The sequence below is a fragment of the Sus scrofa genome, chromosome 1 (genome assembly GCF_054392235.1).
Source record: "Sus scrofa isolate SSC_HxYL_T2T_F1_AM1 chromosome 1, Sscrofa_HxYL_maternal_Yorkshire_Landrace_v2.0, whole genome shotgun sequence".
Classification (NCBI taxonomy): domain Eukaryota; kingdom Metazoa; phylum Chordata; class Mammalia; order Artiodactyla; family Suidae; genus Sus; species Sus scrofa.
This window is the reverse complement of record NC_139383.1, coordinates 143687186-143714671: the sequence shown is the minus strand read 5'-3', so window position 1 is coordinate 143714671 and position 27486 is coordinate 143687186. Positions and strand designations below refer to the sequence as shown.

At 38.3% G+C, this 27486-nt stretch overlaps 1 protein-coding gene across 6 annotated transcripts in view; it reads left to right on the top strand.

Annotated features, from left to right (window-relative positions):
- CDIN1 (CDAN1 interacting nuclease 1) overlaps window positions 1-27486 on the top strand; it is a 237487-nt gene that overhangs the window by 125084 nt on the left and 84917 nt on the right. For all 6 annotated transcript variants that reach the window (XR_014814522.1, XM_021098114.2, XM_084975005.1 and 3 more), the window contains 2 exons: window positions 3077-3142; window positions 3742-3847. Coding sequence is in view for 5 of the 6 variants with exons in the window: in XM_021098114.2 (XP_020953773.1) it covers window positions 3077-3142; window positions 3742-3847 (172 nt within the window). In the remaining variant the exon portion in view is untranslated. The remainder of the gene's footprint in view (window positions 1-3076; window positions 3143-3741; window positions 3848-27486) is intronic.

Sequence of the window (27486 nt, the reverse complement as noted above, 5' to 3'; positions counted from 1 at the left end):
CCTCTGAGCCATGACAGGAACTCCTGTAAAATTATTATTAATAAAGTCTGGGCAGGCTTTGTAGAAGACATGGATGTCCTTAAAAATGCCCTTAGGATGTATTCCCTTACCCTTTTGAGTATAAATATGTGTACATAGGTAGGTGAGAGGGGGGCAATGGATGGGGTTTTAAAAATGAAAAGAAAAAAAAAAAGAAAAGGAATTCCTGTCATAGCTCAGTGGTTAACGAATCCAACTAGGAACCATAAGGTTTCAGGTTCAATCCCTGGCCTTACTCAGTGGGTTAGGATCTGGCATTGCCGTGAGTTGTGGTATAGGTGACAGACGCAGCTCAGATCTTCTGTTGCTGTGGTTCTGACGTAAACTGGGAGCAATAGCTCCGATTAGACCCCTAGCCTGAGAACTTCCATATGCCACGGGAGCAGCCCTAGAAAAGCCAAAAAGACCAAAAAAAAAAAAAAGAAAAAAAGAAAAGGAAATATTTCCTGCCCTCAGAGCTGAGGCTTCAGGCCCAACATGTCAGAGACAGGCTCATGCACAACCAGACAAGAGAATGAACAGAGGGTGAAGCCTAAGGGAAGTAGCGCAGGATGATAACAGCCACAGTCTTTGGATCCTAGAATTGGAACTCTGATCCACCAAGTGGTCAACCGCATTTTAAATCCATACTCCATAGTTTCGAATGATCGTCTCATGGTAAGGAATCTTTCAAGGCCCTGGGAGCCAGGAAAGGAGCATAATGCTGAGGCCAGGAAGTCACATCAGATGGATGGGGCTGACCTTAAAAATCTCCCAGAAGGGTGACCCATAATAGAAACTTCTCCTGGGTCCTAAGACCCAAATTAGCAAGGCCACCTGTTGACAAATGCTGCTTCCTATACTGGGGCTGCCCTTTTCTCTGAACTTTGCCAAGTTGTTCCCTCCTCCTTTTTTAGGAAATCAAAAGAAATAGTATGAAGGTTGAAAGGGGTAGGTGAGGCAGTGAGAATTGGGTAAATAAAGAACAGAGAGGATACCCAATACCTATTAACATAGCATTTCAGATGTGTGGAATAACCTTTTTTCTTGGAAAAAGTATAGTATCTGGTGGTGACAGACTTCAGAAGCTATCTTTTGGGTACAATCACTATTGAATCATTTTCCTACTATGAGGAAGGGAGGGAGGCAGGGAGGCGGCGGGCGCTGTGGAGAAAGCCTTTGATCACTCCTTTGTATTTTGAGGTTTTCCACAGAAAGATGGAAAGTCTCCCTAGCCTTACCTGATATGTATATTCAGTTTGGGGGGGTTGGGTTTTTTGGTAATTTTCACATTAAGTCAGCCATGAAATTTAAATTGTGGGAATTGTGTTAGTAATTTTGGAGCAGTGAACAAGGGTCTAAGCATCAGCCTTTTAAGGGATTTTAGCTTATGCGTTTGGATTGCATGGTGACCTTTGAGATTTTGTTTGGAGCTGCTGTCAGAAACATAATCATTTCTGAAACAGATTTTAAAATCTGCAAAGGTTGATGAAGCTATGGTAGTTTTAATAAAATATTAATCCCTCTTTTTTAATGTCAACCCAGCTTTAAAAACAGTTCGTCAGCTACCTGAAACATCAGCTCTAGGCACTTGGGTTGATTTAATAAATGCCTTTTTCCACTAAACATTCTTATAGCCAGAAAGCATTTAGAGGACAGAAATGTTTTATAGTCTTGTTAGTCCACAGTCCAGTTTTCCAAATACTGTTGTTTTTGAAGTAAGATTACTTCAGAATGTATTTCCTTATTACAACAGTTCACTTAGCATTTTTTATATTTCAGGCAGGGGAGATTGTTCAGAATTCTAGCATCAGTCTTTCAAAATTTGGATAAAGAATGTCAACCTTCACCAAATTTAGCTTAAATATCTCGTTTAAATATGTGTCTTGTTGTTAAAAGGTTATTGATGTTTAAAATGCTGACCTTTCGGGATGTACACGAGAGTGTTCTAAAACAGAGTTTCTGAACATTGGCCATGAAACCACTGTCTCGGCCTGACAAATGGATTGGAAATAAGCTACCCAACACTGGGAATGGGCCATTAATTTTAATCAAAGGTGATGCAGGAAGGCGAATGGGATGCATGACAATGTCAACAGCCCAGTAGGTGTTAAGAGACCACACAGCCTTCCTTGTTACTTGGTTGAGCCATTAGTTGAGGTTGGGTGAAGACAGAAAGCCGTGTCTGGAATTGAATGACCAGGTCACTCCAAAATTTAACAGAGAACTGCTCATCTCAGAATCACACTGTAATACCATTAGAAGTCAAGGACGGCATTTAGAAAATATTGGAGGATTTTTTTTTTTTTAAAGCAAGCACTTACCTAGTTTTTTCCAACTTTGTCAAGCTTTCTGTTTTCCTGCCTCCCTTCCTTCTGAATGGATCATTGATATTTACACAGGATCAAGAAATCGAAGAAATTTTGAAAAAAATCTCAAAGCCTGTTTGCTTTTCAGAATTACACACTGTTAGTTGTAAAACTCTGGTAAATGCCAGAAGCAATAGCATACTAAAGGTATTAAGCAGGGTAATTAATTCTCTGTGGGGATCTCATTGTCCTTGTCCCTTTCGTGTGTTCTTGTGTGTAGGAATAGTTTCACTAATTGAAACCAAACTTTCTTAATTGTTTTAATAAAAGCATTTGTTTTATCATTGTAAAGGCCAATGTGCTTAGGCCTTACTGTAAATTGTCAATATTGGCTTGGTAACATTAGTGATATTCAATATACTTACCGATGAAAAGAAGCCTTTTCTTTTCATCGGTAGGTATATTTCATTATTTTGAATATTTTCAGTTATAAAAAGAGTAGCATATGACAGCTTGAATTAATGATGTTTATAATAAAGACATAAAGATGCAGAAGGGACAATGGCATTTTTATATCTATGCTTCAGGTTTAAGAAAGTTCATTTATTCTGACACAGTATTGCATACACAGGAATGATATGTATGACTGCATTAATAATTTTTACACATTTTTAAGAAAGAAAAGCAATTATATTGCTGTCTTGTTAATGGAATACTTTTATAAGTAATAGTATTTATTTTTCCTATAGATGAAGATCAGCTCCGTGCAAAGGGTTATGACAAAACTCCAGACTTTATTTTACAAGTACCCGTTGGTAAGTCCTTAAACTCCTCTGTGCATTTGTTTATAAAAGGAATATGTTTTTCCCATAGCTTTTAAATTTTTGTTACTATTAGAAAATGCTACCAGAGAATCTAGCTTAGCTTTATAATTTTGTATCTAAATGTGTGAAATAATTGGAAAAGATCATTTTAAAGAAGCTGAAAATGAGAGGTTTAGAAGAAATCTATGCCTTAAAACTTTTGCATATGTTTAAGAAATAAACATGTCTTCTAAAGACATTTTGGTTGTCATTTTCAAGCCATTGCTCTAAATACTGAATTTTTAAAATAGGGTCCTATTGAAAAGCCATGCTCACCTTGGTTTGCTTGCACATCACTTGTCAACTTATACAAATAGTCTCAGAATAGGAGAGAGACTTTTGTAAATGACTACAATAAAAGGGATGTGATAGTTGCATAAATGTTCCTTATAACGAACATATATGATGTGTTGTTTTATAATTACATCTATAGATGATGGTGAGGGCTAAGCCCCACTCATTAGTATGAAACATAGAGAGACCTGGCTAGAATTCAGAATTTTCAATCTTCCCTTCCCTTTGCTCTGTATTCCTAATGCTTTGTCCCTTAGCTGTAGAAGGGCACATAATTCACTGGATTGAAAGCAAAGCTTCATTTGGTGATGAATGTAGCCACCACGCCTACCTGCATGACCAGTTCTGGAGCTACTGGAATAGGTAAGGCCCCATTATTTTTCTCTTAAGATAAACGATACTCAGCTAAAATCTCATTAGAAAAAATATTTTGTTTAGCTGGTAAAAATGCTAGTAGCCTTTGTTTCCAGTAAATACAGAGGCTTGATTAATGTATTCATTTCAGATAATTTAAACTTCCCTGCTTTTGTAACATTGCTTCATTTTTTAAAACTAAAAATCCCTGCACTAGGTCAAAATTAGTATATATTCCATTTTCTATTTTAGAGTGATAATACTGGTGTTGCCGAGAATCTGAATAATAGGATGTGATGCATATGATGATATTGACGCTGACTTTTATCCTCATGGTGTGAAAGTTATGCTTACTGTCAGATCATAAAAAAGATTTTATCCTCAGCTCTCTGAGGAAAGTATCCAAACAATAGGAAGGATCAAAAGGAATTACCTTCCAGTGGTAGAACACAGTTTACCTACCAACTTCAATCAGCATCCCTAAAGGCATGGAGATGTGGATGGTTAAGAAGAGGATAGTGTTGGAGGAGGGGAAAGCCATGTTACTGAGTACCCACCTTGTGTCTGGGCCTGCAGGTTATGTCAGTTAATACAAGGAAGTTACCTTTACCCCCATTTTGAAGATAACTAAACTGATACTTAGAGAAAATAATATGCACACAGCTAGTTATCATGCATTTGTCTTTCTTACTTCCAAACCCGGTCTATTTTCAGTACAACTCTATGGCCATTTACAATGCAACTATTGAAGTTTTGGCTTTTTCTGTATTGGAGTCCCAAGGTTTTACACCACATCATTTTTATCCCTTCCATCAAAAGGTGGGTCAAGGGATAAGGTTCCTAGGTTAGCTGTGTTCCTCGGTCACTAGCCAACTGTAAGACTACACTAAGATGACATTGGTCTGCATCATTAAAGAAAGAGACAGTAGCGTCTGTGGACAATAGTCTTGCCCTGGAACAAAACAGTGACAGGCTACAGAATTTGGCATTATATTGATACTCAGCTTTACAAAAGGCCAGCGGACCTCGCCCGTAGCAGATGTGCTAAACTAAGCCCACTTTTTGCCATGGTAACAATGATCATGACAAAATGCTGAATGTAATGGCTTTCTTGATTTTCTTGTGTAATTGTGCGTAGCATCCGAGCTTTACTTTACAGGGATGGAGGAGGAAAGTGCAAAATGTTTTAGAAATCAATGCTGCTTCAGCGTTTCCTGTCTTTTATTCAGCCATTATTCAAATTAGCAGTAATGTGGCAAATTGAATTTCAGATTTTGAGCAATTTTATGATGAGTTTGAAATAGTAAAGAAAGCATCATTTTTTGATAGTATAGGGAAAGCAATGACAAGAAAATCAAATTGCACAAGTTTAGGTTGCTAAGGGATGTTTTAAAAAGCTGATAAGCTCAATAATTACATGTTGAGACTCTCCCCCACTTTCATACTGGTCAAGTCTTTTATGAGACACAATTACAAATTGAATTGTTTTTGAGCTGACTTAATAGAGTTTACTTAAAAATTCCAAAAGTATATCTTCATTCCCAAACAGTTCAACTGTTGAGTATCTGCAATGTGCTTATCCCTCACTATTTTATTTTATTTTTTATTTTTTATTGTTATTTCCCCAATACAATTTATTTTCTACTGTACAGCATGGTGACCCAGTTACGCATACATGTACACCAGTCAGAATGACCATCATTAATAAGTCCACAAATAACAAATGCTAGAGGGGGTGTGGAGAAAAGGGAACCCTCCTGCACTGTTGGTGGGGATTTAAGCTGGTACAACCACTGTGGAGAACAGTATGGAGGTACCTTAGAAAACCATACATAGAACTACCACATGACCCAGCAATCCCACTCTTAGGCATATATCTGGACAAAACTTTCCTTAAGAAAGACACATGCACCCGCATGTTCATTGTAGCACTTTTCACAATAGCCAAGACATGGAAACAACCCATATGTCCATCAATGGATAATTGGATTAGGAAGATGTGGTATGTATACACAATAGAATACTACTCAGCCATAAAAAAGAACAAAATAATGCCATTTGCAGCAACACGGATGGAACTGGAGACTCTCATCCTAAGTGAAGTAAGTCAGAAAGAGAAAGACAAATATCCCTCACTATTTTAGAGGCAGATTAAATAATTTAGTTGTCTGTATGATAGACCTAAGGATTATTCAGGTGGTGGTGGGGCAGGGAGGCAGGGGTCCTGAGCAGTGGATAATATAATAATATGATTTGGACTGGATTTTGGATTATTTTGTTGCACGCTGCTTTTTAAATTTTAATGTTATTTTATTTACACTGCTATTGACTTGTATTTCCTAAACGTGTTCTTTGAATGTGTATCAGCTAAGTGGACATAGTTCATTTAGGGCATGAAATTGTGTGGTAAGAGAAAGCTAGCTCTGGTTTCATGTGTTCCAGATCATTCAAGGAGGAAACGCTCTATACTAGTTCACCAAATGTCTACAAAGATGCCAAGAAATGCAAGTGGTGCCAACTTTTAATGTAGAACATAGAGGCATTTCCTTGGATATGGACTTTTGGCTGTAATAATGATACAGGCTTATCAGTGAGGGGGGCATTTTGACAGGAGAATTTAACCCATTTATAAAAGTTTGGGATCCTACTCTTTTCATATTTTACCTCAACACAACTCACATAGCAGTGACTAAAATTCTTCAGAATTGGAAGAAATCGTCTCTTCCCCCTGGAGGTAGCCATTCAAGGAGGCTTTTGGTTGGCATTTGGGCTGATTGCTCTGTTTGTGTGATAAGCCTCTAGTCAACATAAAAACTGTTATCTAACATCATACTTTTTTTATATTTTTCCATTCTGTTGTGATATGATGGCCATACAGCACTGTGTGAGTCTAAGATGTACACCGTAATGATTTGACTTACATAGAGCATGAAATGATTATCATAATTGTCACACTATTTTTAGATTAAACATTGGGTTTTACAATAAGACAGTTCAATGAATGTTTATCAAATCATGACCTTGTTGACGTCCATTTTTTCACATAAATAACTACAGAGCCCCTAAGTTTTATTTAATATGTCTCTAAAAGTTTTCTTTTTGTATCAGTCAGTATTCTTACTTGGCCTTTCAGCAACTTCTGATAAAATTGATCACAGACACCCACCTTTATTAAAAGACTAGTCTTAGAGTTCCCGTTGTGGCTCAGCAGTAACTAGGATCCATGAGGACAAGTGTTCCTTCCCTGGCTCCACTCAGTGGGTTAAGAATCTGGTATTGCCTTGGGCCGTGGTATAGGTTGCAGATGCCACCCGGATCCCACATTGCTGCGGCTGTGGCTGCGGCTGGTGGCTGTAACTCACATTTGACCCCTAGCCTGGGAACGTCCATATGCTGCAGGTGTGGGTCTAAAAAGCAAAACAACAACAATAACAACAACAAAAAATTCTTTTCATGGCTTCCAAGAGGTACTCTTCTGTGTTTTTCCCTGACCTGCCAGCAGCATATTCCGTCTCTCTTGCTGGCTCTTTTTCCTATTCCCAGCCCTAGGCCAGAAGGCCCTGGAAGTAGTGCTCACCTCCAGGTATTCTCTGGGTGATCTCACCAGACAATGGCTTTATAGTACACACCTCTATGCTGCTATCTCCTAAGTTTTACTCCCAGCCCTAATATTCCCCCTAGAGTACACATTTGCTTGTCTATCCAGCTTTCTACTCAGTATTCCCTCTTGGATATCTAACAGGTATCTCAGACTTTATGTGTCCAAAATTAAACCCTTGATATCCCCCACCCCCAAGCTTGTTACTCCCCACTTCTTCCCAAGTTCAACGAGTGGCACTGGAATAGGCCCAGATCCTCAAGCTAAAAACCCAGGTATCATTCCAGGCCATCAGTACATGGGTTCAGCCCTATCTTCACCATGTCTCAGATTTTTCCATTTATCACCACCCCACCTGCTGTCGCCTCAGTGTCTGTCGTCGTCTCTTGGACTATTATTGTAGCTTCCAAACTGTTCTCCTTAGGTCAGTGATGGCACTCAAGATTGTGGTCCAGTTTTCATGCCCCAGCCAGATGAATCTGGGAAAAATATAAATCAGACCATATCACCTTCCCACTTAAAACCCTTCAATGACTTCCTATCACGTGGAAAATAGAATCCAAGCTCTTTACCATGACCTTCAGAGCCCTGCATGATCTGCCTCTCGAGACCCGCTAAGTCTGTCCACACCCTCCCCTCTCCCCTCTCCTAAGGGTCTCTGCATGTCTAATACTTCCTTGGCCACGCTGACTTTCTCCTTCTTCCTTGAGTCCACACTGCTTGTTTCTATGTCAGGACCCTCACTCTGGCTGATCCCTCTGCTTGAACTTGCCCTCACTTGGGTCTCCACATAGCCTGCCCTTTACAGCATTCTGGCGTCTGCTCAAATGTCCCCTCCTCAGGGGGACCTTCCCTACCCACCCAGCCCAGAAGGCATCAACCTCATTCATTCCTCTCTCTTTATTTGGCTTGATCTTTTCTTCAAAATACTTATCCCTGGGGAGTTCCCGTCATGGCTCAGTGGTTAACAAATCTGACTGGCATCCATAAGGACGCACATTCAATCCCTGGCCTTGCTCAGTGGGTTAAGGATCCAGCATAGCCGTGAGCTGTGACGTAGGTCGAAGACCTATCTTGGATCCTGCATTGCTGTGGCTGTGGTGTAGGCCAGCAGCTATAGTTCCAATTTGACCCCTAGCCTGGGAACTCCATATGCTGCAGGTGCAGCCCCTTCTGAGTGAATGAATAAACCGTAGATGGAAACATTTATATCATCACCAGTGTACTTGGTTCAAAAGACCTTTATCTTTTATATGGCTATTTCTAATTTCTGTATGTAGTGTGCTTCTCATTCCTTCATAATCAAAGCTTCAGGAATTTCCCCTGCTTAATTAACCTCAGACAAATTTAAATGGTGCAATGTAGTCACCTTCTCTAAAATCAGACATATTAGTGCAGAACATAAGCTACCTTTCTGGCAAGTAAGCGCTCATCCCAGATATGAACCTTGATTAATTAGCTCCTCAAAACTCTACAGTCTTTACTTCTGTACAATTAAATGAATGCCTCTGCGAAGCAGCATTTGAACCATAAAAAGGCCCAAATTATTTAGGGCTATATATATAATTTATAGAAAATACATATATATGTATATATATCTCTTTCATATGCTTAGGACTATGTCTACAAATTGTATAAAAAAACATATTTCCTGGGAGTTCCCGTCGTGGCTCAGTGGTTAACGAATCCGACCAGGCACCATGAGGTTGCAGTTTCGATCCCTGGCCTTGCTCAGTGGGTTAAGGATCCGGCGTTGCCCTGAGCTGTGGTATAGGTGGCAGATGCGGCTCGGATCCTGCATTGCTGTGGCTGGCATCGGCCAGCAGCTACAGCTCCGATTAGACCCCTAGCCTGGGAACCTCCATATGCCGTGGGAGCAGCCCTAGAAAAGGCAAAAAGACAAAAACAAACAAACAAAAAACAACAAAACAAAACAAAAAAAAAACGTATTTCCTTATGCAGTTGACACCAATAAAAACCTTCTTGTCCCACTTCTCTCATCAAAAGGTGAGTTCTTGGACACTTTGACCTACGTGACTAAGCTTATTTTCATATTCAGTTGGTGACAGCTAAAGAAAGAAACTAATTCTATAATCTGAGGCCAGTTTACATACATGGGCTCTAAGTTGTGACCTTTTAGAGGAACAGAAGCAGACACCCTATGCTCAGTTTATTGGTTGGAGATCAAGTGGGTCAATTTGAATGGCAATTCTGATGACCCTACATAGCACAGAACCACATATAGCCTCACAGTGCATAAAGGATGCCCAACATGGAAATCTCGACTGTAGGTTCATCAGCTTTGGATTCAGTTCTGTCATCTCCCATTCTGGACACACCCTGACCCAGTGTCACCAGTGGGATCTATTTAAAACCAAAGTGCACTTGGTAGATGTACCCTCTACTTCCCTCAAAGAGCCACGCTTCCTGACTGGAAAGAATAAGGCAGTTTTGTTTGAACATGATTTTCCAGTTCAGTGATCCTGGAAGTGATGGAAGGAACCTATCCTGTTCCTGGGTTTGAATTCAGGCCTACCCAATGTCTGGTCCCATGTCTGGGGGCAACTTCCTAACTTCCCTGAACCCTTGTTTTTCCCTCAATAAAATGGGGCTAATAATACCTTCTTCACCATATTATTGTACACATCAATTACTTAACATATGTAAAGCACTTCAACTATGTCTGGCAGTCAACAAATATATTCTCTTCTGTCTCTTTCCTGTGTAATCACTGTCCACTGGAATTTAGAAGTCTTCTGAGTAGACATTTTAAATTTCCTTCTTTGCCAGATAAACACCTACTCAGCTAACTTAAGCACTCAGCTTGGGTTATCTCTTTGGGAAACCTTCCTGCAGTTCAGGATTGGGCTCAGTGTCCCTCCTCCATTTTTCTAATAATTTAATAGCATTCGTCAAATATTGGAATTGCTCGTTTACTTATCACTCTCCTCCAGTTAATATATTGAGTTCCATCTTATCTATTTATTTTATCCATTGTCAAATACCCAGAGGCTGGTGGAATGCCTGGTACAGCGGTGTCAGTTGGTGATCAGTAGATATTTATTGAGAAAATGAAAATATTAGTGAATTTTCTGAGGCATAACAGGCAACAACATTTTGAGTCAGCCATTACGAAATACATTAGTCATTGTGACATTAAAACACAATAGGGCTAAATTTTTTTCTTTGAGAATGCCATTCTAAGGCAGTGAGAAAAATGCCTCATTTTCCCCACAAAACTTTTATATATAGACTTTCAGATGTATTGACTTTTGAAGATCTATTTTATGAAATGTAGCAGAAGTTTATTTACCTACGAATTTGAAAATAGAAAATAACTGGTAACTAAGTGGCCAATGCACTTAATGAAGTTTTTTAGGTAAATATTTTTAATCTTAATGTTGATTGTTGCTTTCACAAAACTTCAACAAGGTCTCTCACTTAAGATTTGACATGGAATTGCCAAATCAAAGATCCTGAGCTAAAGGTATTCAGCAGTTTCTTTAGGGGATGCATGAGAACTGGGCCCACCTTAACACTTAAAGAAAATCGATTTTATCCTGCATGAAGATCTAGAAGTTCATATTTGCATTAAGGATTCTCAGACTCCATGGAGATCCAGGCTGCATGTAGCAGTGTAGAGATAGATAGTGGCTGCCCTGCATAGCCCATCTCCCTTTTCTTACCACCTTTGGCCCCATCCTACACCTGGAAAGGTTTGAAGCACACCCCAGCCTACACGTCCAAGCTCCACATACCTTCCCACAGACCTCTGCACTTGGTCATCTCACAGGCAAGAGATGCACACTCTCAAGGGAGAGGGCTCTGCAGGCCCTGGGAGTGGTCACTCAGAGCTATTCGATCAGGAAGTTCTGAGGTCCTTGGTAACATAGAGTGTGTCCTAGAAAGATATTGGAAGGGACATATATTGGGAAAGATATTGCTCCGTAGGCTCCCTAGACTCCCCACCCCAGACTCCCCACAGAGGGGGCCATAGCAGAATCTGCTCAAGTTTGGGTCCATGGACCCCTCTTAACTGGGTCTCAAGGATAGTATAATAGGAAGCAAGTAGGTTTTTCTTCCAAAGTCATTTCTTATGCCAGTGTCAGGAGATAGGAGGGGAGATGAACATCAGGGGAAATATGGTCTTGTTTTTATGTTTATGGATGCCTGAAAAGATGATTAGTCGAGTTCTATCTGTAGGAGTTTTGAGTCTTTGGCTTCAAAGAGTCTGTCCTCCTAGAGGCAATGCTAACTAAGCTAATACTTTCTGCCGCAAAAATTGATTTAACTGAGTTCTTACCTCTAAATATTTCTTAAAGCTTGGTTATTTACTCAACAGGTTAGCAGTTGTTTTCTCTGGTCTGTGCTAACTTGAGAGGTGAGGCACTTAGAATGGGGCTTCCAGGCAGTTAGAGTGAAGGAAGGTATTTTTCAGAGGATGTCCAAAGTTTTTCCTATATTAAGATAGTCCTAGGAAACCTGCAATTAGCCAAATCACAGATTTCCATTTATTTCTGTCTTGTTAAAAACAAGGCTGATCACATCTGCCTTAACTTGGAGAATGCATCTTAGCAATGGAGGCTCTTGGTAACCTTCAATTACAGCAGCCTCCAAAGGCATTGCTGCCGTATACTAACAAGTAGTCATCAGCAGCAACAAGAGACAGATTGGCTAATAATAAGCAAATGCACTGAAGAAAGCCTCTCCAAAGTTAAAATATAATAATTTGCACTTCCATCTCTCATAGTGGAGCTGGTTGTGAGAAACTGATGTCTGGACAAATCTTTGACAGTGTTATTAGCTGGAATAACCTCAAAAACTTTTGAAAGTGTCTTCTGTGTATATAGCATTTTTATAAGTTTGATTTCTCATTAACAGTTCAAGTACCATTCTTTTTCTTGCATTTGGAATGTGAGCAGTAGCAAGAACTTTCCTCACCAGGGAATTCATGTTTTCTGCCATTGTTCATTGTTCATACAAAACTGAATGAAGAAACGTTGGAGTTCCCACTGTGGCTCAGCGGTAACAAACCTCTCTCGTGTCCATGAGGATGTGGATTCAGTCCCTGGCCTCAGTAGGTTAAGTATCCGGCATTGCTGTGAGCTGTGATGTAGGTCACAGAGGTGGCTCGGATCTGGCATTGCTGTGGCTGTGGTGTAGGCCGGCAGCAACAGCCCCACTTAGACCCCTAGCCTGGGAACCTCCGTATGCCAAGGGTGTGGCCCTAAAAAGAAAAAAGACAAAATGATGACCTGCACCAAGCATTGAAGTTCACTTCTTTGCCTGGCCTTGATTTACCAACAGCTAGCCCTAGCATTCCTAGCTGAGATGCTTCTAAACAGTCTTGATGAGAAAAAGAAGAGCTGTACTGAGGAATTTAGGTTTAGATCAGCAAACTCTTGTTAGTAGGTATTGACCTTCTCCTTTGAAGGTTTTGTAGTGAGAACCAAAGCAGAAAGTTGCAAAGACAGAACCTGAACCCAGGTCTCCTTGTGAACTCACAGCTGCGTTCTTTCTGCTCTACCATGCACCTTTATGTCAGTCATGGTGATAAATCTGTTACAAGAGGCTACCCACTCTGTTACTTAATGAGGTTGCTAAGCTAAAAGCTGAAAACAAAAAAGCTCTCCAGCATATGTGGTTTAGATACCCGCCTTCATATGGCTCAAGAAAATGGGCCAGCTGTTCTCTCTTGCTCTCTCAAGAGCCCACATTCTGTATTCAAAATGCATATCTGTAGGATTATTATAAAATCATGTCTTACATACCCATTCACCCAGAATATAATAAATCCCTAAATTGTTGGATTTGAAATCCACAGAATCAAGTACAGAAAAAGTAAACACGGAAAAAGTAAATCTGTTTTAACAAATAACATTTTTAAGAACAGCTTTTGGGAGTTCCCATAGTGGCTCAGTGGTTAACGAATCCGACTAGGAACCATGAGGTTGTGGGTTCAATCCCTGGCCTCTCAGTGGGTTAAAGATCCGGTGTTACCGTGAGCTGTGGTGTAGGTCACAAATGTGGCTCGGATCCCACGTTGCTGTGGCTGTGGCACAGGCCAGGGGCTACAGCTCCAGTTAGACCCCAAGCCTGGGAACCTCCATATGCCGCGTGTATAGCCCTAGAAAAGACCAAAAAACAAAACAAAACAGCTTTCATGAGATATAATTGACATACAGTAAACACATTTAAAATGTACAATTGGGGAGTTCCCATCGTGGCTCAGTGGTTAACGAACCTGATTAGTAACCAAGAGGCTGTGTGTTGGATCCAACGCTGTTCTGAGCTGCGGTGTAGGTCGCAGATGCAGCTCAGATCCTGCATTGCAGTGGCTCTGGCGTGGGCCAGCAGCTACAGCTCCTATTAGACCCCTAGCCTGGGAACCTCCATATGCCATGGGTGCGGCCCTAAAAAGACAAAAAAAAATTTTTTTTTTAAATCAAATGTACAATTAGACAAGTTTAGCACACATGTTAACTTATAAAATGATCACCATGACAAAGGTAGTGAACATACCTATCAGTTCTTAAGGTTCCTTGTACCCCCTTATAATCCTTCTCAATCCCTTCACTTCTCCCTGCACCCAGGCAACCACTGTTCTGCTCTCTGTCACTATACGTTTGTTTGCATTTTCTGTTTTCTATAAATGGAAACATACAACATGTACTCTTTGGTCTGGATTTTTTCATTAAGCTTATTTCATCATTCATCTGTGTTGTTGAACACATCAAGAGTTTATTCTTTTTTTATCGCTGACATGTATTCAATTGTGTGACTGTCCCATCATTTGTTTAGCCATTCACCAGTGGATAGTCATTTGTTTCTATTTCTAGCTATTAGTAATAAAGCATCTATGGACAGTCCTATAAAAATCTTTGTAGGATTTCATTTCTCTTGGGCAAATACCTAGGAATAAAATGGTTGGGACATTTGGTAAGTGAATTTTTACCTTTTTCAAAATGATTGAGCTGTTTTCCAAAGTAGTCGTACCATTTAACATTTCCATCAGCAGTTTATGAGAGTTCTAGGTGTTCCCTTGGGTCAGTCTTTTTAACTTCAGACTTTCTAATAGTTGTATAATGGTGTCTCCTTGTGATTTTAGGGTTTTTTTCTGTAATGAAAAATGACATTGAGAATCTTTTCATATGTTTAAATTTATCTGCTTGTCTTCTTTGGGGAAATGTCCGTTCAAATCTTTGGTTCATTTTTTTAGTTGAGTTGTTTTCTTATTATTAAGTTTTGATAGTTTTAAATCATATTGTGGCTGTAAGTCCTTTATCAGATATGTGGCCAGATATTAAGTATTATCTTCCAGTCTGTAGCTTGTCTTTTCATTCTCTTAACAGTGGCTTTCAAAATCAGAAGTTTTTAATTTTAGTGAAGTCTGGTTTACCAAATTTTTTCTCTTATGGATTATGCCTTTGATGTTATATCTAAGAAATCTTGTATTTTTAAAATCTAAAGCAGGAGTTTCCATCAGAGCTCAGCAGAAATTAATCTGACTAGTATCCAAGAGGACACAGATTCGATCATCAGGTTGGCCTCCCTCAGTGGGTTAGGATCTGGTGTTGCTGGGAGCTGTGGTGTAGGTCACAGACGCGCCTCAGATCTGGCATGCTGTGGCTATGGCATTGGCCAGCGGCTACAGCTCTGATTCGACCACTAGCCTGGGAAATTTGGGTGAGGCCCTAAAAAAAAAAAAAAAAAAGACTAAAGTAATCACAAAGATTTTTCCCTTGTTTTCTTCTAAAAGCTTTATAATTTAAATTTACATTTAAGTCTAGCATTCATTTTCAGTTAATTTTTGTACATGGTATGATGTATGGCTTGAAGTTTATTTGTGGATATGGGTATCCAGTTGTACCAGAACCATTTGTTGAAAAGACTATCCCTTCTCCACTAAAAAGCCTTTATACATATGTCAAAAATCAGCTAATCATATATATGAGGGCCTTATTCTGAACGTTCTCATTTGTTAATTAGTGGATCTTATATTAATTCTATAGTATATTGATTACTGTATTATTTTGAAAACAGTGTTAGTCCTCTACATTTTTCTTCTCAAATTATTTTTGTCTATTCTTGGTCCTTTTGCATTACCGTATAAATTTTAGAATCAGCTTATAAATTCCTAAAAAGTTCTGGGATTCTGATTGACATCACATTAAGTTTATAGACCTGCTTGGGGCCCTATGTATTTTATATTTCTTGATTCTATAGGAAGTAATTTTTTTGGTTTCAATTTCCAGTTGTTCATGTTACTATAGAGGAATACGTTTGATTTGGTGTATTGATCTTACATCCTGCAACTGGGTAAAACTCATTTATTGACACCTTATTTGGTATATGCCTTAGGATGCTCTATAGAGACAACCATGTTGTTTATGAATAAAAACAGTTTTGCTTGCTTTTTCCATTTGGATGCTTTTTTGTTTTTTTTTGACTGCATTGCCGAGAATCTCCTATACTGAGGTGAGTAGTGCTGAGTGTATACACCCTGCTCCTGATCTTGGGGGAAAGGCATTCAGTCTTTCAATATTAAGAATAATATTAGATATAGGTTTTTGTAGCTACCTTTCAGGGTTGAGGAAACTCCTTTCTGTTCCTAGTTTTCTGAGAGTTTTTATCAAAATGGATGCTGGATTTTGTCTAAATTCTTTTTCTACATCTATACAGATGATCATATGGGTATTTTTTAATTAATTGGTTAATATGGTGAATTGCAGTGATTGATTCTTGAACATTATACTAACCTTGCATTCTTTGGATAAACTATGCTTGGTCGTAAAGCAATATGTTTACATGTTATATTTGATTTGCTAAAAATGCATTAAGAATTTTTGCATCACATTCATAAATGAGATTAGTCTGTGATTAATTTTTCCTCCTAAAATTTTAATCTGGTTTGGGTTTTAGAATAAATTGGTGACCTCATAGTATGACTTGGGAAATATTCCCTCCTCCTCAGTTTTCTGGAAAAGTTTGTGCAGAATTGTTACTATTTCTTCATTAAATTTTAGGTAGAATTTCCCAGTCAAATGGTCTGGGGCTTTGTGTGTGTGTGTGTTTGAGATTTTTCACTACAAAGTTGATTTATTCAATAGATAAAGGGATTCAGGTTATCTATTTTTTCCTCAGGGAATATGGATAAATTGTGTTTTTTAAAGAGTTAGTTTCATTTTATCTACATCGTGATATAAGGGCATAAATGTGTTCAAAATTTTCCCTTATTCTTTTAATACCTGTATAATTTGTAGTAATATCACCTTTTTAGTTCCTAATGTTGATAATTTTGTCTCTTTTTCCATAGTAGTCTGCCTAGATAATTATCAATTTTATTAGTCTTGTGAAAGAACCAATATTTAGTTTGATGTTTTTCCTGCTGGTTTTCTTTTTTCTTTTTCATTTATTTCTACTCTAATCATGTATGTATGTATGTATGTATGTATGTATGTATGTATGTATGTATTAGTTTCAACTTCATTTGCTCTTCTTTTTCTAGTTTACTAATGTGGAAGCCTGAGACAATTTTAGTGCTATACATTTGCCTCAAAGTACTGCTATAGCTGTATTACACAAAATGTTATGTGTTGTATTTTTATCTTTATATGTTCCAAATATATTCTGATTTTTATTTTTATTTCTTCTGTGGCCCACAGACTAATTTAGAAGCATGTTATTTTGTTCCCAAATATTTGGAACTTGTTCACATATCTTTCTGTTATTGGTTTCCAATTTAATTCCATTGAGGTCAGAAACAAATTTGAATCTTTTTAAAATTATTGAGATTAGTTTTATGACAAACTCTAACTGCCTGGTTTTCTCATTCTCTAAGCTCCATCTTCTCTACTCTGAGAGGCCACTGGGTTTCACCTAGATTCATCCTCCCCACGTTACAGCCTGGAAATTCTCTCCTGGCAGCAAGCTGGGGAAGTCAAAGGGCTCACCTCTTTAGTTTCCCGTTAGTCATGGATCACTGTCCATCACTGCTTGATGTATATTGTCAACTATTCTGCTTGTTTGTTTTTTAGTTATTTTCAGCAGGAGGATAAATAAAGTCGCTGTTACCCCATCTTGGCTCCAGGTAGATGTCTTTACAGTTATGTGACACACCATACACCAGGTTGCCTTGTTTAACATTAGCCTTGTCATCATACTTATGCTATATTAGACTTCATTGTCATACTAAACAAATTTTTTGAAGCATTAACTATGAATACAATAATCCTTGAGAGAGTGCTATGGAAACCTTCAAGTTTCTTTCTTTTCATATCTCTCAAACAGACACCCACATATTCTATTTCTCTTTCTCCCAGGCTCCTGAGAGATGGGACAGGATTTCCAGTCATTACTTTTTGCCCAGCAAAAGGGAAGGCTTTTCATATGGTTAAGGCCAACGATTGAATAATAAGTTTATGGTTGTTAGAAAGAAGCTTTCTTTGGGCATCTTTTGATAGTCCTTGCTAAGAGCTTCTCCTGCCTCTTGGACTAAAATAAAGCCATCCATCTGTTGATGAGCTAGAACCCTGTTCACAGAAGTTATGCCTTTTCTCTTTCTTTTCTCTCCCTTTATGTGTAAAAGATACACTTTTCCACTTTTGATCATCTTCTGCTATTATACATCATTCAAGAACCTCCTGGGATGGGCGAGTTTTATAGCTGATGAGGCTGCTCCCACACAGGTGGGAGATGGAAAATGAGCCATGAATATAATTTTCACGTCTCATACTCTTCTTCTCATCAAATAAAAATCTGCATGGATACCTAATGGCCAAAGTAAACATCCTTTCCTTCTAATTTCTAGCTGATTCTGGGAGTCACATCCTTGTGAAAACTAAACTGCTACAGTCACTTGTATTCTTTTGTGTTTTTCTTGTTTTTCATTCTTTCCTTTACATTCTCAGTATACTTTTATAATTTGTAAGAATCCCACTCTCTCCTTTTACTCCCTTTCCTACCTGAATCACTAACATTAAGATGTTTCCTGTGTTTTGTCCACCTTTATTTTGTCACAAAGTTTCTACCAACAAGTTTATGTTCTTAACCCCTTCCTACTCCTACTTATAAATTTCATTTTAAAAATAATTCAATTAATTGTATTATATGTATAGTTGTACAACCACCACCACAATGTAATTTTAGAACCATTCTATCCCAAACCCCTAGTCCACCCCTCCCACCCTGCTACCTATCCCCTTTGATAACCATAAGTTTTTCAAAGTCTGTCTTTTCTGTTCTACACCTAAGTTCATTTGTATCCTCTTTTTAGATTCCACATATAAATGATGTCATATGATGTTTGTCTTTCACTGTCTAACTTCACTTAGTATGATAATTTCTAGGCCTGTTCTTATTGCTTCAAATACCATTACTTCATTCTTTTTTGTGGCTGTGTAATATGCCATTGTGTATATGTACCACATCTCCTTTATCCATTCCTCTGTCAATGGACATTTAGGTTGCTTTCATGTCTTGGCTATTGTAGATAGTGCTGCAGTGAACATTAGGGTATATATATATATATCTTTTCAAGTCATAGTTTTCTCTAGATAGATGCCCAGAAGTGGGATCGCTGGATCATATAGTAGTTCTATTTTTAGTTTTTTGAGGAACCTCCATATTGTTTTTCCATAGTGGCTACACTAATTTACATTCCTACCAACAGTGTAAGAGGCTTCCCTTTTCTCTGCACCCTCTCCAGCATTTCTTGTTTGTAGACTTTTTGACGATGGCTATTCTGGCTGGTGAAAGTTGGGGCCTCATAGTAGTTTTGATTTGCATTTCTCTAATAATTAGCAATGTTGGGCATCTTTTTATGTGTTATAGATTGCTTGGTTGATGTTTCTTTCCCTGTTGTTACTGGCAGCTTTGCTAATCACCACTTTCTCATTTTAAGTTCAGTCTTATAGCATCCCTTATAGCTCACTTCAAGTGATAATAAATTCAATATTTATGCAAAATTCTTTTATTTAGAAAAAGAGTTTTTTAAAAACAATTCAAAGCTCATCAGCATATGTAAATATGAGGCTGTCACAGGTGTCCTTGATAGCTTTGGCTGTGAGACTTTCTGAGCACTGTATACTGATTATGAAAGTGCTGAAAATGAAGTCATTGGTTGTGTGCACAGGCCAGGTGTGTAAATGTATACTAACCTTAACACTAGACCAAAATACTTGATAGCCCCAATTGACTTTCACTGTTCAATGTGAAAGAAATATTTTTACCACCACATATTTCTAATTCAACACATTTACCAAAGTGATCCATAAGTAGTAGCAGAGATAGATGACTGAAATCAGTGGAGACTGAGTCCTTCTAGGTAGAGGTAGCGTATTAGGCATTTTGGAGTGTATAGAGTTGAACAGAACTTAACCTTACCTTCAAGGAATTTAATTCAATCTAACAGGGAAACAAACAAAAAAAAATGTATATAAGTCACAAAAATAGCTAACCCTAAAAACCAACTATGTTCAAGAAACTGGCTTCCCACTTACATGTATTATCCTCTTCAGTCCACCTAACATCCAATGAGATTAATACTGGTATTTTATCCTCATTTCATATGAGAAAGTTGAGGCATAAAGAAGGTGAGTGCCCAGGTCAAGGGCACAGAGCCAGAAAACCAGGGGGGATTTTCAAATAAAAGAGAGATGTGATCAGGATGGAAACTTTGCCAAATTCATTGACGTGCCCTAACAGTTTTATGTTAGCATCTTTAGGATTCTCTAGGTATGGTATCATGTGTCATCTGCAACCAGTGAGAGTTTTACTTCTTCCTTTCCAATTTGGGTTCCTTTTATTTCTTTTATTTCTCTGATTGCTGTGGCTAGGACTTCTAAAACCATGTTGAAGAGTAGTGGCAAGAGAGGACATCCTTGTCTTGTTCCTAATCTCAGCGGGAATTCTTTCCGCTTTTCACCATTGAAAATGATGTTAGCTGTGGGTTTGTCATATATGGCCTTTATCATGTTGAGGTAGATTCCCTCTATGCCCACTTTCTGAAGGGTTTTTTTTATCAGAAATGGGTGTTGGATATTATCAAAGGCTTTTTCTGTACTATTGAGAGGATCATATGGTTTTTATTTTTTAGATTGTTAATGTATCAAACTGATTGATTTGTGGATATTGAAGACTCCTTGCATCCCTGGGATAAATCCCACTTGGTCATGATGTACAATCCTTTTAATGTATTGTTGGATTCAATTTGCTAGTATTTTGTTGAGGATTTTTGCATCTGTGTTCATCAGTGAAATTGGCCTGTCACTTTCTTTTTCTGTAGTGTCTTTGTCTGGTTTTGGTATCAGGGTGATGGTGACCTCATAGGATGAGTTTGGGAATGTCCCTTCCTCTGAAATTCTTTGGAATAGTTTCAGAAGGATGGGCGTTAGCTCTTCTCTAAATGTTTGATAGAATTCGCCTGTGAGGCCATCTGGTCCTGGACTTTGTTGGAAGTTTTTTAATCACAGTTTCAATTTCACTTCTTGTGATTGGTCCATTCATCTTTTCTATTTCATTTTGGTTTAGTCTTGGAAGATTGTACTTTTCTAAGAATTTGTCCATTTCTTCTAGGTTTTCCATTTTATTGACGTATAGTTGCTTGTAGTAGTCTCTTATGATCCTTTGCATTTCTGTGATGTCTGTTGTTACTTCTTTTCCTTTTCTAATTTTATTGATTTGAATCCTCTCTCTTTTTTTCTTGATAAGTCTGACTAAGGGCTTATCAATTTTGTTGATCTTTTCAAAGAATCAGCTTTTCATTTCATTGATCTTTTCTATGGTTTTCTTTGTTTCTATTTCATTGATTTCTGCTCTGATCTTTATGATTTATTTCCTTCTACTAACTTTAGGTCTTGTCTGTTCTCTCTGGAGCTGCGTTAGATGTAAAGTTAGGTTGAGATTCGAGCTTTTTCTTGTTTCCTGAGGTAGGCTTGTATTGCTATAAACTTTCCTCTTAGAACAGCTTTTGTTGCATTCTGTACTTTTTGGAATATCATGTCTTTATTGTCATTTGCTTCTAGTATTTTTTAATTTCCTCTTTGATTTCTTCAGTGATCCTGTGGTTGTTTAGTAGCATGTTTTTTAGTCTCCATGTGTTTGTGTTTTTTCCAGTTTTTTTTTTCTTGTTGTTGATCTCCAGCTGTATAGCGTTGTGGTCAGAAAATATGCTTAATATGATGTCAATTTTCTTAAAGTTACCGAGGTTTGATTTGTAGCCCAGGGTGTGATCAATCTTAGAGAATGTTCCCTGTGCACTTGATAAGAATGTGTATTCTGTTGCTTTTGGATGGAATGTCCTATAAATATCTATTAAGTCCATCTGGTCTAATGCTTCATTCAGAAGCCGTGTTTTCTTATTGATTTTCTGTCTGCATGATCTGTCCATTGCTGTAAGTGGGGTATTAAAGTCCCCCACTGTTCTTGTGTTATTGTCGATTTGTCCTTTTAAGGTTGTTAACAGTTGCCTTATATATTGTGGTGAACCTATTGGGTGTGTAGATATTTAAAATTGTTATATCTTCTTCTTGGATTGATTCTTTGATCATTATGTTGTGACCTTCCTTGTATCTTAAAATATTCTTCATTTTAAGGTCTATTTTGTCTGATATGAGTATTGCTACCTCAGCTTTCTTTTGATTCCCATTTGCATGGAATATTTTCTTCCATCTTCTCACTTTCAATTTGTATGTGTCCCTAGAAGTGAAGTGGGTCTCTTAAAGACAGCATATATATGGGTCTTGTTTTTGTAACCATTCAGCCAGTCTTTGTTTTTTGGTTGGGGCATTTAGTCCATTAACATTTAAGGTAATTATTGATATGTATGTTCTTATTGCTATTTTCTTAATTGCTTTGTATTTGTTTTGGTTGCTCTTTTTTCTTCCCTTCTCCTCCTGTTCTCTCCTCTTGTGGTTTGATGACTATCTTTAGTGTTGTATCTGAGTTGATTTTTCTTAGTTGTTTGGGTATGAATTGTAGATTTTTGGTTTGCAGTTACTCTGAAGTTTTGATATGGTCTATATATATACGAAATGTTTTAAGTTGTTGGTCTCTTAATTGCAAGTGCATCTCCAGTGTCCTGCATTTGTACCCTCCTCTTCTCATGATTTCTGATTTTGGTGGCATAATTGTGCATGGATGATTTCATATCTTTACTGTATATATACCTTTACTGGTGAGTCTTGTCATTTGTGGTATTTTTGTTTCTGGTTGTAGCCTTTTCTTTTCTGCCTAGAAAAGTTCCTTTAGTATTTGATTTAGCATTGTTGGATTCTCTTAGCTATTGCTTATCTGTGAAGCTTTTGATTTCCCCTTCAAATGTGAATGAGAGCCTTGCTGGATAAAGTAATCTTGGTTGGAGGTTTTTTTCCTTTCATCACGTTAAGTATATCATGCCACTCCCTTCTGGCCTGCAGAGTTTCTGCTGAAAAATCTGCCAATAACCTTATCTGGGTTCCCTTGTATGTTACTTGTTTATTTTCCCTAGCTGCTTTCAATATTTTCTCTTTGTCTTTAATCTTGGTCAGTTTGATTAATATGTGTCTTGGGGTGTTCTTCCTTGGGTTTATTTTATATGGTACTCGTTGTGCTTCCTGGATTTGAGTGAGTTGTTCATTTCCCATGTTAGGGAAGTTTTCAGCTGTTATCTCTTCAAATATTTTTTTCTGTCTCTTTCTCTCTCTCTTCTCCTTCTGGAACCCCTGTAACACAGATGTTGGTATATTTAACATTGTCCCAGAGTTCTCTGAGACTGTCTTCATTTCTTTTCAATCTTTTTTCTCTTTTCTGTTCCACATCAGTGATTTCCACTAATCTGTCCTCCACCTCACTTATTCGTTCTTCTGCCTCCTATATCCTTCTGTTAGCTGCTTCTAATAAATTTTTTATTTAAATTATTGTATTTTGCATCTCTTCTTGCTTAAGTTTTAAATCTTATATCTCTTTGCTCAGTGTTTCCTGTAAGTTATTCATCTTTACCTCCAGTTTATTTCCAATGTCTTGCATCATCTTCAGCATCAACAGTCTAAAGTATTTTTCCTGGAGGCTGAGAGTCTCCTGATCACTTAGCTGTTTTTCTGGTTTTTTTGTTTTGTTTCTCCTTTCTCCCTCATCTGAGTTATAGTTCTCTGTCTCTTCATTTTTATGGGTTTTTGGTGTGGTGTCCTTTTTGCAGATAATGAATTTGCAGCCTCTCTTACTTTTGATGTCTGCCCCCCTTGTGGCTGAAGTTGGTACTCCTGGGGCTTGCTGTAGACTTTCTGATGGGAGGGACTGGTGTCTGCCCACTGGTAGGTGGGACTGATTCCTATCCCTCTGGTGGACAGGGCTTTGTCTCTAGGTGAGATGAGAGGTGGCTGTGTGCCTTGGGTGGGTGGGGGGTGTCTTAGGCAGCCTGTTTACTACTGGGTGGGGCTGTGATCCCACCTGGATTGTTGTTTGGCATGGGGCTTCTCAGTGCTGATGGGTGGGGCCAGATTTTCCCAAAATGGCCACCTCCAGAGAAAGGCACACTGATGAACATTCCCAAGAGCTTTGCCTCCAATGCTCTTCCCCCACAACAAGCCACATTCATGCCCTTTTTTCCCAAGAGATCCACCAGAACTTCAGTCAGGTTTGACCCAGATTCCTATGGAGACTTTGCTTTGCCTTGGGACCCAGTGTACGTGAAAGTCTGTATGTGCCTTTCAAGAATGGGGTCTCCGTTTTCCCCCAGTGCTGTGGAGCTCCTGTGCACAAGCCCCACTGGTCTTCAATGCCAGATGCTCCAGGGGCTCTTTCTCTCAGTGCCAGATCCCCAGGCATTGTGATTTGACTTGGGGCTCAGAATTCTCACTCCTGTAGGTGAGTCTCTGTGAACCAGTTAGTTTCTAGTCTGTGGGGCTTCCCACCTGGGATGTATGGGGTTGCTTATACCACATAATCACCCCTCCTACCTTTGATGTGGCCTCCTCTTTGTCTTCTGGAGTAGGATATCATTTTGAAAGTTTCCAGTCCATTTGGTTGAAGGTTGCTCAGCATTTGGTCGTAATTTTGTTGTTTTTATGATAGAAGTTGAACTCCAGTCAGCAGCTGGGTTATGGGATAGGAGTCCAAGTCATCTGCAGTAGAGATGGGCAAAGTAGGTTTTTATAGTAGGAGAGAGGAGAAACATGGCTATTTTTATGGACAGGGAGAAAAAGAAGACAACTGTGATAGCATGGCATATATAATAAAATTTAGAGAATTAATTAGCAGTAAGTATTACTCTTCCAGTGAATAAAATTACTCTTAAGTTTACTGACTCTCAATCTTCCTCTCTCACATTTGAACTTCATGAAGTAATTGTAGTCTCATTGCTTTGAATCTGAAAATTTGGAATGTCAATAGTTAAATATCAGTTCCCGTCATGAGTTATGTGGATTTAGAAAGTTGTATCAAAATGTAAGAATTGGGGCTTTTAACAATCACACTTGAAAGAAACCTTGGGAGTTGCATTTGTCAAGCAGCTAGGAAAACCATTCATGCATACCCCACATCCAAAGCTCCACAGGCAGCCCAAACATGAAGAACTGAAAGGTCATTCTTCTGCCTGTGGTGTGATGGTTTGTTGACATATTTTGACACACCAGCACGATGCTGAAAGGATCTGACCTTCCCGCCATACTGAGGGACTTGGGTCTGGGCAGAGTACCTGACACTCATTGCATTGCTTTCTCTGCCTTTCTCCTCCTCCACAGATAAATGTGCTCCTCATGCATGAAATGCTGCCCTCCCATCAGAAATATTACCAATTTTATGGACATAAGTGATTGCTTTTTAAATTTCTCTAGCTTTCTTTGTCCAGTTACCATCAAGCTGAAAACTTTACCTGAACCTGTTCTTGCTTTTAATTAAAATAACTTCCTTTTTCAAAATGATAAATGTGAATGAAGATCGTTAATGCTTAAAAGAGAGACTAAACAAATGAGGATTTCTCTGTGCTATAATATGTTTTTCAATCTTCATCATCATGATAGAAGCCAATTTATTGGAGTTCCCTTTTGAGGATTACACCACAGTGCAAAATTAATGTACGTGCAGGTAAATCTTACGTAGCTTTTGAGTCAGTTGCCTCAGAGGTATATCATGTGTTAACAGGTTGAAGAGTTAGGTGGGAACCAGAGAGCTGTCAAGAGAATTTTCTGTCATGTATAAATATGTTCTCTGTTAGGATTATATACTATGAAAAGGAACTCTGACTAGTTACCTGTATTATTTCTTAATGCAATATCAAGGTGACATGGGGCTGGAAAGAAAATTGTTTACCATTAATGAATGTCTAAAACAGAAAAATAATAAGCTAAGTACTTTTTAAGCAGGAGCTGCTATTTAGAAAGGTCTGCTTGCTGTCTCCACAGCTAGTAAATGTAAAGTGTACCACTATTCTCCAAGCATTTAGATTGCACTTTGCAAGATGTAAAAAGTTTTATTTATTTGTTATAATATTGTAAAAAGAATATCAAGTATTTCAGTGATACTACTTCCAAATGCGATAACTGCCTGCCAAATTAAGATACTTTTGTTCAGGATAAGTATTTTAATGGCATACCTAAAGTTAAGGCAGCAATTTTGAAGTACTTAATTGTTTCAGACTCTTACCTATTTTGCATAATCTGTGAACTTTCCAGTAGAACCCTGAACATCATACATCTTTGTTGGAACTGTTTCCCTTTCTGTTTTCTCCACCCTTTCAAAAGTTGTTGTGTCACTGGAAAGAAGACCCCAGAAACAATAAAGCACTTGAGCTCCTCGCTAGGTCATCACCAGACCTCAGCTCCAATTTCTTGATACTCCTCAGTCAGGTGAGACCTCTAAGTTTGTGTGTCCTGAGAACAGCTCTGCTTGCCCAGGGCCCAGTCACACACCACACACTTCACTGTGCTAAAGCATGGCCACCCCCCAGTCCCTGCCCAAGAGCTTACCTTTCAGGATTTTATGTAATTTTTTTTTTTCTTTTTCTTTTTAAGGCAGCATTCACAGTATGTGGAAGTTTTCAGGCTAGGGGTCTAATTGGAGCTGCAACTGCCAGCCTACACCACAGCTCACGGCAATGCCAGATCCTTAACGCCCTGAGAGAGGCCAGGGATTGAACCTGCATCCTCATGGATACTAGTCAGGTTCATTTCCACTGTATCACAACAGGAACTCTCAATTTTATATAATTTTTAATTGACTCCTGTATCTGACATTGTAGATGTACTTTGCACTGTAGAGTTTTTTCATAGGAATAATTGAAAACCTCTTTTCACTTAAGTATTTCATGGATTAATTTTACTTCACACCGACAGGTTTTCCTGCTGAAACTCAAGCAGCCAAATGCTTTCCTCTTTTGTTAACCATTCTCCACATGGCATTGTAACTCCCCCTGCCCTCACCCCTTGCCCTGGCCCAACATGCACATGTATACATACACCCACACTATTCTCACAAATTGCTTTGAATACACAACAAATCTATTTGAAATGGCAGGGAAAGAGTTAAGTCCTGACAGTCTTTTTACTGGATTTATTTGTAACTTAATGTCTACACACTTCTTTTCCTCTAAATTTTCCCTTAGGTACACAGGCATAAATTAACCCTATTGTTTCAAATATCATGCCATTTTACATACATGTTGAAAGTACACCACCAAGTTCTGTTGTCTTATTAAGTTCTTGGCCTTCTTTTATAAATTCTTCGTAAAATTTCTTTCATTATGGTGAGGAGAAAATATATTCTATCAATTATTTTAAAAAGCAATAATTCATTATAGTTGATCATAAATGTCAGGAAGCAAAGACCCAGCTGAAGCATTTTGTCACTAATCATGCTGTTTTTCTTCTAATTAGTTAATTTACATTTTACAAATTAAGGGTAAAATTCAGACAGAAGATAACATCATAGCTTTAACTGACCTATATTTGTATCTGCCAAATTTAAGTTAATTAGAAATGTAGATGCTGTTTGTTTTATCTGTCAGAAAAGCTCATCTTTTTTCTTAAAAAAAAAAAAGTAGACACACTTTTTTCCCCCTCAGCATTTATCATCTAAA